The sequence below is a fragment of the Dryobates pubescens genome, chromosome Z (assembly GCF_014839835.1).
Source record: "Dryobates pubescens isolate bDryPub1 chromosome Z, bDryPub1.pri, whole genome shotgun sequence".
Taxonomy (NCBI): Eukaryota; Metazoa; Chordata; class Aves; order Piciformes; family Picidae; genus Dryobates; species Dryobates pubescens.
The window spans coordinates 120356291-120369125 of record NC_071657.1 but is presented as its reverse complement, the minus strand read 5'-3'; the positions used below and the strand labels follow the sequence as shown (position 1 = coordinate 120369125).

Here is a 12835-nt window from a genome sequence, read left to right as displayed (position 1 = left end):
AGTTACAAAAGGCTTGGGTCATGTCTCCAATCTCAGATTTCTTACCACAGAGTGCAACTGGAAGCTCTGCTCCTTCCTTGAAGCGGTTTAATTGTTGCCTTGTGTATGTCATATGACCAGTAGGCTTTGCCATTCAGCCAGGAACTGGGATGGTGGAATTGCCCCCCTCAGGCTTTGTTCTCTGGGGATTCATCTCCTCTATCAGACTGTTGGGTTTTGACTCCTCATGGAATGATTCTCTTCCTTCAACAGATCCAGTTTGCTGACCAAAAGCAAGAATTCAACAAGCGCCCGACGAAGATTGGCCGCCGCTCGCTGTCCCGCTCCATCTCCCAGTCCTCCACAGACAGCTACAGCTCAGGTGAGGCACAGCAACTGCTGCCACCACAGGCTTCTTCGAGGGGTTCCCAGCTCTGCTGGGTAGTTGGCAGTGTTGGAGGGAAGGCATGGAAAGAGGGTTGGCAGGTTTTCCTCTTGTTTTTATATGTAGTGTAGTAGGATACCAGAGTGGTGGAGGTTGGAAGGGACCTCTGGGCATCATCCAGTCCAACCTCCCTGTTCCAGCAGGGTCACCCACAGCAGCTTGCCCAGCATCACAGTGGCCAGGTGGGGTTGGAATTGCTCCAGACAAGGAGACTTCACAACCTTGCTAGGAAGCCTGCTTCAGAGCTTCACCACTGTCACAGCTAACAGGCTGCTCCTGATGGGACCTCCTGGCTTCCAGTTTGTGCCCATTGTCCCTTGTCCTGTCACTGGGCACCACTGATAAGTGTCTGGCCCCATCCTCTTGCCCCCCACCTTTTAGTTCTTGCAGAGCATTGCTCAGATCCCCTCTCAGGCTGCTCTTCTCCAGGCTCAACAGCCCCAGGGCTCTCAGCCTTTCCTCCTCACAAGGATGCTCCAGGCCCCTCAGCAGCTTCCTGGCCTCCCCTGGACTCTCTTCAGCAGCTCACAGTCTCTCTTGAAGTGGGGAGCCCAGAACTGGACCCAGGACTTTTCCAACCTAATCAATTCTCTGATTCTATGAAACTTTGGGCAAGTGGTGGACCTCCTGTTTGGTCTTTCTAGCCACACTTAAGGGAACTCAGTGGAGAGAGAGGTTGGGTTTACTGGGTGGTTTTGGTTTGGTTTACATTTCTGGGCTCTCCTGAAGACCCAGGAACGAGACCAAGACTGGTTCTGGAAGCTTGATTCATCTGCACTCATACTGGGTGGTTGTGCAGCTCTACCTAGGAGCCATCAGGCTTGTGCCTTGGAAAACATGGACCAGCAAAATACTGTTTTGTCCCCTGGAGGGGCTCCAGTTGTTGTGTTTTCATGGCACGTGCGTTGTTTTCAGCATGCACAACTGAACCTTCATTCCTGGAGCACTCCGTGAAGGTTGTGAGGAATTGAGGCATTGGAACAGGCTGCCCAGGGAGGTGATGGAGTTGCCATCCCTGGAGGTTTTAAAAAAAACCAGATAGATGTGGCACTTCAGGACATGGTCTAGTGGTCATGAAGGTGTTGGGTAGAAAGTTGGCTTTGATGACCTCAGAGATCTTTTCCAACCTTTATGATTCTAACGTACCGTTGTATGAACCTCTGAACACTTGGAAGGCTTGCAGTGCTCCTTGTTGGTTGTTGGGCCCCACACACATGTTTTGTGGGTGCAGAAATGGGCTGAGAACAGCAGTATCTTGGTTTCAGGGTGATTGATTTCATCTTCCTGATGCTTCGTAACTCCCCAAAGGTTGTGCAGAACAGACATGAGGTGCCCACAGCTGCGCTGTGGGAGAGGAAGGTCACCCCTTTTTGGCCATGAGCAATGGCAGTGTGAGTGGATCTTCATCTAAAGTATCAGCAAATCTAAACTTTGCTCAGTTTAGGCCTTGATTTGGTCTTTGCTGGGTTGGGATATGGGCTGCAAGTGTCTCTTTTTACCACTCACCATTTTCCCGTGGATAAAGGTGGCTGAGACCTGCTGCTGCATTCACGTCGTGGAAATCTCATAATCACAGAATGATTTGGGTTGGAAAGGACCTTTCAAGTCCTTCACACAAGCCAGAAGAGGAAGTAATCATCTTGCTGGGTGCTGTAGGGATGAGAAAGCCATGGTCATGCCTAGGGGGAAGGGTTGGCCTCCTTAGTTTAGGTTTCCTGCTATAAAAGTGCTGACAGAGCTGTTGGAATGATGGCTAAAGGGGCGATTGGCCTTCACTCCAAGCTCTCTGATGAATATCTTGGAGTCATTCTTCATTTGAGGGCTCTGGAAAGCTGCGGCTCTTTGGAAGCACTGGTGGGTGGTGGTAGGACCATGGGTTCAACCTGTGGTTCCTATGCTCAGCTGTAGAATCATGGAATCACAGAATGGGGGGGGGGGGAGGGAGGGATCTTCCTGGTCTTCTAGTCCAATCTCCTGGCAGTCGGCAGGGACATCTTTGACTAGAGAGGGTTGCTCAGAGCCCAAACAACCTCTCCAGGAATGATCACAGGGGTAGGGCATCTACCAGTTCTCTGGCCAATGTGGGAGTGGGTCTCACCAACCTCATAGAGAAGGACATCTTCCTTCTATCTAGTCTGAATCTGCCTCTTTTAGTTTCAAACCATCACCCCTTGTCATGTCACAGCAGGCCCCGCTCAAGAGTCTGTCTTCAGCTTTCTTCTCAACATGTTTAAGTCCTGAAAGGCCACAACTGCTGTTCAGATGGTGTCTAGAGTCATAGCAATGTAGAATCCCAAAGGATGGAAAAGACCTTGAAGATCATCAAGTCAGATCACTCTCTATCTCTACCAAGTTTGGTGCTAAACCATGTCCCTCAGCACCACATCTCTGCAGCTCTGGAACACTTCCAGGGATGGGGATTCAACCACGTCCCTGGGGAGCCTGTTCCAGCATTTGAGAACCCTTTCAGGGACAATGTTTCTCCTGACACCCAATCTAAACCTCCCCTTGAGGCCAGTTCTGCTTGTTCTCTCTCTCCTTCCTTGGGAGAAGAGACCAGTCCCTGCCTGGCTCCAACCTCCATTCATGGTGTTAAGGAGAGCTGAGGTCTCCCCTCAGCCTCCTTTCCTCCAGGCTAAACAATCTGTGGCTTAATGCTGCTCCCCAGTTATCATGCTCTCCTCAATCAGATTTTGGGCATCTCAGGATGTTACTGAGGAATCTTCTCTATCCCAGCTTTTAACTGGGTATTTCTAGATGACCAGTGGGGAAGTTTAGGTTGGACATGAGGAACAATTTCTTCCCCTTGAGGGTTGTCAATGCCTGGCCCAGGCTGCCCAGGGCAGTGGTGGAGTCGCCATCCTTGTAGGAGTTTCAAAGCCCTGGAGATGTGGTGCTGAGGGACATGGTTTAGTGGTGACCTGTCAGTGCTGGGTTAAGAGTCAGACTTGGTGATCTTCAAGGTCTCTTCCACCCAAACCCTTTCTGTGATGCCATGATTCTAAGAGGAGTGGTCTGATGGGGATCAGCAGGACGAGTCTTGGAGTCTGGACCCTTCCAAGGTCTGTTCTAGACTTCTTTTTCATTTTACAGGAAAACAAGAGCAAAGTTTACTCTATCTTAAATGAAAAATCTGTTACTTTAGATGATCAATATTAATTCAAACAACAGTAGTCAATCACCATCATGTTTTCTGTGTATAAACATGCCCACAGAATAGGGCTTGGAAGGGACCTCAAGAGATCATTGAGTCAAACCTCCCTGCCCAAGCAGGATCTCCTGGAGCAGGTGACACAGGAAGGCATCTAGATGGGGCTTGAAAGTCTGCAGAGAAGGAGACTCTGCAGCCTCTCTGAGCAGCCTGTTCCAGGGCTCCAGCACCCTCACAGTGAAGTTTTTCCTCATTTTGATGTAGAACTTTCTGTGTTCCAGTTTGTATTCACTGCCTCTCGTCCTATCACAGGACAGCATTGAAATGAACCTGGCCCCTTCTTCTTGCCCTCCACCCTTCAGATATTTATAAACATTAACAAGATATCCTCAGTCTTCTATTTTTCACACTAAACAGTCCCAAGTCTCTCAACCTTTCCTCATCTGTCAGATGTTCCAGTCCTTTCATCATCTTCATTGCCTCCATTGGACATTCTCCAGTGTGTCTCTGCCCCTCTTGAACGAGGGAGTGCAGAACTGGACACAGTTCTCCAGCTCTGGTCTCACCAGGGCAGATCCATGCATATGGTGCTGTGTATTGTGTAGCACTAAAAAAAACATAGAACCATTTTGCTTAGAAAAGACCTCTAAGATCATCAAGCCCAACCATCAACCCAACACCACAGCCAGCAGTGTGCCCAGGTGGCCAAGAGGGCCAACGGCATCCTGGCCTGCATTAGGAACAGTGTGGCCAGCAGGAGCAGGGAGGTCATTGTGCCCCTGTACTCTGCACTGGTTAGGCCACACCTTGAGTACTGTGTCCAGTTCTGGGCCCCTCAGTTTAAGAAGGACATTGAGACACTTGAACATGTCCAGAGAAGGGCAACGAGGCTGGGGAGAGGCCTTGAGCACAGCCCTGTGAGGAGAGGCTGAGGGAGCTGGGATTGTTTAGCCTGGAGAAGAGAAGGATCAGGGGAGACCTTATTGCTGTCTACAACTACCTGAAGGGTGGTTGTAGCCAGCTGGGAGTCGGTCTCTTCTCCCAGGCAAGCAGCACCAGAACAAGGGGACACAGTCTCAAGCTGTGCCAGGGGAGGTTTAGACTCCAGGTGAGGAGAAAGTTCTTCATCGAGAGAGTAATTTGTCATTGGAATGGGCTGCCCAGGGAGGTGGTGGAGTCACCATCCCTGGAGGTGTTCAAGAGGAGATTGGACGTGGCACTTGGTGCCATGGTCTAGTCATGAGGTCTGTGGTGACAGGTCTGTGGTGACAGGTTGGACCTGATGATCCTCGAGATCTCTTCCAACCTTAGTGATACTGCGGTACCACCACCATGACTATTAAACCACATCCAGAAGGTCATGGATGCCCCCTCCCTGAAGGTGTTCAAGACCAGGCTGGATGAGGCCTTGAGCAACCTGGTTTAGTGGAAGGTGTCCCTGCCCATGGCAGGAGGGTGGGAACTAGGTGATCTTTAAGGTCCCTTCCAAGCCAAACCATTGTATGAATCTGTGAATCTTTGTGTAGCACTAAAGAATAGAATGACATCATTTTGGTTGGAGAGGACCTCTAAGGTCATAGAGTCAAAGCATCATTTTGGTTGGAGAAGACCCCTGAGATCATCAACCCAACACCCCCATGACCATTAAACCACCTCCAGAAGGCGCAGCCTCTCCATATTAAAACCTGCCTACAGTCTAGGTGGCATTTTTGGCTTTAAACAAAATTCTTTTCAGCTCCCAGCCCCAAACCCTGTGATTTTTAAAGCCACCTCTCCACAGATTAGTTGTCTTCATGGAAATAATCCTCCTGCATCTAATTAATCCTTCCTTCTGCAGTCCTTGAGATACAAGAGTTTGCTCTTACGTAAGGTGTTCTTTTGTTCTCCTGGTCCTTCAGGAGCTGCTGTAGGCTTGTGGACGCAGCAGCAGGAATATTTTGCCCTTTGCAGGGTCAGACTTGCCTTTCCCACCCTGCTGAGGATGGAGACTGTGCAGAGAAATTCCAGCAATGCCTAATTCTCCTCTCTAAGAGGATTAAGACCCAAGCGGGTCTCGGGGAGCCTGGCACATGGACAACACTAAGCTTTTTCTCCATGGGATCATTCAAGTCCTTCATACAAGCCAGAAGGGAAAGTAATCAGCTTGCTGGGTGCTGTAGGGATGAGAAACCCATGGTCATGCTTGGGGGGAAGGGTTGGCCTCCTTAGTTTGGTTTTCTGCTATAAAAATGTGGACAGAGGTGTTGGAATGATGAATAAAGGGGTGGTTGGCCTTCATTCCAAGTTCTCTGAAGGATGTCTTGGTGTCTTCCTTCGTTTGAGCTCTCTGTAAAGCTGCAGCTCTTTGGAAGCACTGGTGGGTGGTGGTAGGGCCATGGGTTCAACTCTGCTTGTGGCTCCTGTGACACTGTGTGAGAAACACTCACCTGTAGAATCATGGAATCAGAAAATGGTTGTGATGGGAAGGGACCTTCATGGTCATCCAGTCCAACCCCCCTGCAGTCTGCAACTGGAGCAGGTTGCTTAGAGCCCCAGACAACCTGACCTGGAGTGGTTGCAGGGATGGGGCATCTACCACCTCCCTGGGCAACCTGGGCCAAGGGCTCACCATCACACCAGAGAACATGATCCTTGTCCATGTGCAGAGCTCTGGGTAGGTGAGAGAACTGCTGGCCCAGATGGGCAAACCTGGATGAGGTCCATGTGCTGTTACTGCATTCACCTCTGGAATCCTCAGCATAGGATAGACATGGACCTGTTGGAGCAGGGCCAGAGAAGGCCACAGCAATGACAGGAGTGCTGGAAGCCCTCTGCTGTGAGGGCAGGCTGAGAGAGTTGAGGTTGTTCAGCCTGGAGAAGAGAAGGCTCCAGGGAGATGACCTGGTGACCTTTCAGGACTTAAAGGGACCGAGAGAAATCTGGGGACAGACTTTTTTATCAGGGTCTGGTGTGACAGGACAAGGGGTGGTGGTTTGAAACTGAAAGAGGGAGATTGAGACTGGAGATAAAGAAGATGTTATTCATGATGAGCGTGGTGAGAGCCTGTCTCAGGTTGCCCAGAGAGGTGGCAGATGTCTCATACCTGGAACTGTTCTGGGTCAGGCTGTCTGGGGCTCTGAGCAACCTGCTGTAGGTTCAGATGTCCCTGATGACCACAGGAGGGTTGGGCTAGATGACCTTTGAAGGTCCCTTCCAAGCCAACCCCTCCATGATTCCATGAGAGATGGGAGAGGACCACAAGCAAAGCATGAGGGCATGAGCCCATGGGAGCCATGGCCAGTGTTCAGGCTGATGCTCTCTGGTGTGGTGTCAGAGTAGAGGTAGGTGAGAGTGAATCCTGGATGCACAACATCATGGGGGTTGGAAGGAACCTCTAGATGTTATCCAATCCAACCCTCCTGCTAAAGCTGGGTCACCCAAAGCAGGTTGCCTAGGATCACAATGGCCAGGTGGGTTTGGAATCTCTCCATAGGAGACTCCACATCCTCTCTGGGCAGACTGCTCCAGAGCTCCACCACTCTCAAAGGCAACCTGCTTCTCCAGATGGAACCTCCTGGGTTCTAGTTTGTGCCCATTGCCCCTTGTCCTGTCACTGAACACCACTGAGATGAATCTGGCCCCATCCACTTGAGTAGCCTACCCCAGGGCTCCACCAGGTCATTGCAGACAGAAGCTGCCCGTGGGGAATGGTCATTGTAAGGAGACCCCAGCTGGGGAAGGAGGGAGTTGTCGTGCACGTAGAGAAGGACATCTGTAGGGCAACAAGGCTGGGGAGAGGCCTTGAGCACGAGCCCTGCAGGGAGGGGCTGAGGGAGCTGGGGTTGTTTAGCCTGGAGAAGAGGAGGCTCAGGGGAGACCTTACTGCTCTTTACAACTACCTGAAGGTGATTGCAGCCAGGAGGTGGTTGGTCTCTTCTCCCAGGCAACCAGCACCAGAACAAGAGGACACAGTCTCAAGCTGCACCAGGGGAGGTTTAGGCTCGAGGTGAGGAGAAAGTTCTTCACAGAGAGTTGTTGGCCATTGGAATGTGCTGCCCAGGGAGGTGGTGGAGTCCCTATCCCTGGAGGTGTTCAAGAGGGGATTGGACATGGCACTTGGTGCCATGGTTTAGTTAGTCATGAGGTGTTGGGTGACAGGTTGGACTTGATGATCTTTGAGGTCTTTTCCATTCTTATTGATTCTATGATTCTATCTGCAGGTGGTTTGGCTTTGGGGAATCTTTTGTTGTGTCTCTGACCTGCTTTTCTTCCTCCAGCTGCCTCCTACACAGACAGCTCTGATGATGAGACCTCCCCCCGAGACAAGCAGCAGAAGAACTCCAAAGGCAGCAGCGACTTCTGCGTCAAAAACATCAAACAGGCAGAGTTTGGGCGCCGGGAGATTGAAATTGCTGAGCAAGGTAAATGGGACGTGTTCCCCGGGCTCCACCTTGGCCTGGGCTGCCTCCTGGATTCTTCCTTCCACCAAATCCTCTTCTTGTGAGGTTCAGGGTGGTGGTGATGTCTTGACAGCCATGTGGGAGAGCTCGTGGGGGTTTGAGGGATGGAAAGGGTTATGCTGGTAGCTCCAGCCAACCATCGACTTCCCTTACAGCCAAATGCCTTTGGTTAGAATCGCCCAAAGTCCGTAGCAAAGACAACTCCAATGTTGAGGCAGTTGGAGGGAGATTGGAGAGGTGAAGTCCCAAGGCCTCCTCAGTCTGAAGCAGTTTTTCCTCCAGCCTCAGCTGGGAATTCACAGGTAGAAACGTGAAAACCTGAGGGTGCTACATCCTAAATAGTAAGGAGAAAACCTCAGAAGGTTCTTGGGCCACAGAATCACACAGAATCTACCCGGTTGGAAGAGCCCTCAGAGATCATCAAGTCCAACCTCTTACCTCCTTCACATCTGTCCCATACCATATTTAATCCTTGCTCTCACGCTTTTTTGAAGCTGCTGCAGCTGTCCAAATTCAGAAAGGTACCAGAGAGCTGGGCAGGAAGTGGTGCTGGTGGTTTCTCCTCTTCCCATCAAGTCGATGGACTTCTCTTCCTTTTGCCTTTCAGAAATGCCTGCCCTGATGGCTTTGAGGAAGAGAGCTCAGGGAGAGAAGCCACTGGCTGGGGCCAAGATCGTGGGCTGCACGCACATCACAGCTCAGACAGCGGTGAGTCCCCACCCACAATATCAGACAGGGATTTTCCACTGTTCAGCCTCTACAATCATGGAATCACACAACTGGCTTGGTTGGAAGGGACCTTTCAGATCATCCAGTCCAACCCTTAGTCCAACACTGCCAGGTCACCACTAAGCCATGTCCCTCAGCACCACATCTCCACGGCTTTGAAAGCCTCCCAGGGATGGGGACTCCACCACTGCCCTGGGCAGCCTGGGCCAGGCATTGACAACCCTCAAAGGGAAGAAATTGTTCCTCGTGTCCAACCTAAACCTCCCCTGGAGCAACTTAAAGCCATTTCCTAAAGTAGACCTTGGCCTGTTAATATAGCAATGTGGTCCCTGAGTCCAGCACCAAGTGCAAAGAGAATGGACCATTTGGGGACCATTCCTAGACAGAGCTGCCATGCTTCAAGGTGATGTCACATGTGTCTGTAACGGGGATCTTCTCAATGCTCGGCAAGATCTAAAGGGTGGGAGGCAGGAGGATGGGGCCAGACTCTTCTCAGTGGTGCCCAGTGACAGGACAAGTGACAACAGGTACAAACTAGAAGGCAGGAGGTTCCATCAGGAGAAACTTGTTGACTTTTGAGGGTGGTGGAGCCCTGGAGCGGGCTGCCCAGAGAGGTTGTGGAGGCTCCTTGTCTGGAGAGCTTCCAACCCCACCTGGCCATTGTGATCCTGGACAAGCTGCTGTGAGTGACCCTACTTTATCAGGGGGGTTGGACTGGATGATCTCCAGAGGTCCTTCCAACCATGCTGGGATTCTGGGATGGGGCATTTGCTCAAGCAGTGGTAGCTGAGGAAATGGAATGACCTGCATCATAGGAAGATGTCATCAGAGATCAGTGCAGTGGTTTGGGTGGGAAGGGACGTTTCAGGGTCATAAGTCCAACCTCCCTGCAGTCAACAGGGACATCTATGTGCAACTAGAGCAAGTTGCTCAAAGCATGACCTGGAATGGTTCCAGGAATGGGACATCCACCATCTTTCTGGGCAACTTATTGCAGTGTCTCACCACCCTCTCAGTGAAGAACATCTTCCATACATCTAACCTAAATCTCCCTCTTTTAGTTTAAAGCCATGTAAGTCCTTGTAAGAAGTCAAGAACTGTTGTTTCTCCTTCAAACATGCCTCAGGAGGGCTTTCTCCTGACTGGCTTTGCTGAGTGACATCTCTATGGGGATATTTTTATCCATGCTGCTTATCACAGCATCACAGAATGGTAGGGATTGGAAGGGACCTCCAGAGATCACTGGATTCAACCCTCCTGCCAAAGCAGGATCACCTAGGGCAGTTCACACAGGAACACATCCAGGATAGCTTTGAAAGTCTCCTCCCTGGGCAGCCTGTTCCAGTGTTCTGTCACCCTTAGAGGAAAGAAGTTTCTCCTTATGTTGAGGTGGAATTTGCTGTGCCCTGGCTTATATCCATTATTCCCTGCCCTGTTACCAGGTGCCAGCAGCTGCCTTCATCATCCATTGAAAACTTAACTGAATGCTAAATTGGCCAACTCTCTCACACCCCCAGTGCTGCTCCCAACCAACTTCAGGAGGTTCAGCCTGCAGCCAGAAGTCCAACTCCCAGTTGTGTTTTGCTCTTCCCATTGCTCTTTCTGATGTTTGTTTTCTTCTTTTGGCCTTGATTCCAGGTCCTGATGGAGACTTTGGGCGCCTTGGGCGCACAGTGCCGATGGGCTGCCTGCAACATCTACTCCACCCTTAATGAAGTGGCTGCTGCCCTTGCTGAGAGTGGTAGGAAACTTCACCCTCTTTCTTCTTTCTGCTTGTAGAAGGAATTCTTGTTGCTCCATCCCATTTAGCTCATTTGTCAGCTCCTTTCAGGGGTTTTGCCTTCATTTAGGATCATCTATTTAGGATGAACCTGAAGGAGGTGAACAGCCTAAGATCAATCCCATCCCTTGGTCTGAAAAACCTTGGAAGGATTTCTCTCTGGGATGTAAGAAGTCCCTAGCAGAGCTGATGATGATGGACATCATCAGGCATCAAGGCTCTGTCAACCTGGAAGTCCTTTTGCTAGGAGAAACAGAGCTAAATTTGATTTCAGTTCTATAAATGAATCATAACTTTGGCTGAATGGGGGCAAAGAAAATCTGAGGGGACATCATTCACAGAACAGAAGATGTCCATTTTGCTGCCCAACTGGAAGATGCCTTAATCCCAGCCCTGCTGGCAAATTCCTTGTTTCAGACCTTCTTGGGAGATGCCTTAATCCAAACCCACTGGAAGATTCCTTAATCCAGGCTCCCCTTGGAGTTGCCTTAATCCAACCCCCCCTTGGACCATTCCTTAATCCAAACCCTGTTGGGAGATTCCTTAACCCAAACCCTCTTGAGAGAGACATTAATCCAAAACCTATTGGAACATTCCTTGTTTCAAACCCTGTTGGGAGATTCCTTAGTCCAAACCTCCTTGGAAGACTCCTTAGTCCAAACCCTCTTGGGATGTTCCTTGGGAGACCCAGAAGAAGCAGCCAAAGCCACCGCCTTGCCTGTTACTTAGTCTTGCTCACTGAAGCTGAGTAATAGTTGATCATGAGGCACAATATCTCCAAATACATCTGTGGTTGATGTGCCTCAGAGGAAGGCAGGACATCCAGCTGGCAGTGAAACCTTGGTTCTGCTGACAAATGGTGTCATTGAGAGGCTGTTGCCTTCTCCTGTGGTGGCCTGAGCTTTGCCTTGGAGGAGAGGAAGGAATTAGGCGAAAGCTGACTCCTGCCTGTGCGTGTCCTCACTGTGTACCTCTGAAGCTTCTTCTAGAAGGTAGATGTTGAAAAAATCAGCCTACAAGTAACCTTTCAGAGGTGTGGGGAGCCTGGTTCCACCACACATGGATATAGGCAGAGCTGGTCCCTATGGCTTGGCTAAAGCTGTGTTGGAACCTCCCTCCCTCTCTGTGCCAGGGTTCCCTGTCTTTGCCTGGAAGGGAGAGTCCGAAGATGACTTCTGGTGGTGCATCGATCGCTGCGTCAACGTGGAAGGATGGCAGCCCAACATGGTGAGATGGAGCTGATTGCTGTTTGGTGTCTGTTGATGTTTGGGTAGCTGTCACCTGAAGAGGAAGAGGAGGGCATAGTGCTGGTTTGCATGTTCCTCCTACATTTAGACCTAGCTTAGCAGTTACGGCTTGGTCCTACCACAACACTGACATCAACTTATCTCAGTTGGTTTGCAGCCAGGGAGAAGGTGGGATAAATGACCTCTGCATGTGGACTTTGCCTGCCAAGCCAGGTTTTGGTTAACTATTTGCTAAGCCAGCATTAGTGCAAAGTTCATCAGGTTCTACCTTTGATTCCAGAGTTACTTGCTGTGGTTGAAACTGAACTCAGTTATCATAGCCAGTGAAAAATTACCCCAAATCAGCCTGTTCTGAGAAGAGGTTGCAGCCATTGAGCAGCGTGATCTAGTGGAAGGTGTCCCTGCCTGTGGCAGGAGGATTGGAACTAGATGATCTTCAAGGTCCCTTCCAACCCAAACCATTCTGTGAACCTCTTTTACCATATTTGATTGAATTGCTTAAATCATGGCATGCATTGGGTTGGAGGAGACCCCCTTTACTGGTCAGGCCACAGCTGGAGTCCAGGCTCCAGTTCTGGGCTTCTCAGTTCAGGAGAGACAGCGAACTACTGGAGAGAGTCCATGCTGAGGGGCCTGGAGCATCTCTGTGAGGAGAAAAGGCTGAGAGCCCTGGGGCTGTTGAGCCTGGAGAAGAGCAGCCTGAGAGGGGATCTGATCAGTGCTCAGCAAGAGCTAAAGAGGGCAGGGCAAAAGGTTGTGGCCAGACTCTTGTCAGTAGTGCCCAGTGACAGGGCAAGGGGCAATAAGCACAAACTGGTACCCAGGAGACTGCTTGAGCAGCAGCTTGTTGGCTTTGAGGGTGGTGGAGCCCTGGAGCAGACTGCCCAGAGAGGTCATGGATTATTCTTTGCAGAGCTTCCAACCCCACCTGGCCATTGTGATGCTGGGCAAGCTCCTGTGAGTGCCCTTGCTTTAGCAGGGAGGATTGGACTGGATGATCTCCAGAGGTCCCTTCCAACCCTCAGCCATGCTGGGACTCAGTGCTATCTCACCTAGCTCTCTCAC

The 12835-nt window shown here is 50.6% G+C and overlaps 1 protein-coding gene across 2 annotated transcripts in view; it reads left to right on the top strand.

The window, feature by feature from the left end:
* AHCYL2 (adenosylhomocysteinase like 2) overlaps positions 1–12835 on the top strand; it is an 89731-nt gene that overhangs the window by 57470 nt on the left and 19426 nt on the right. For both annotated transcript variants that reach the window (XM_054177989.1, XM_054177990.1), the window contains exons 2-6: positions 253–361; positions 7832–7975; positions 8622–8722; positions 10382–10484; positions 11656–11750. In XM_054177989.1, the coding sequence (XP_054033964.1) occupies positions 253–361; positions 7832–7975; positions 8622–8722; positions 10382–10484; positions 11656–11750 (552 nt within the window). The remainder of the gene's footprint in view (positions 1–252; positions 362–7831; positions 7976–8621; positions 8723–10381; positions 10485–11655; positions 11751–12835) is intronic.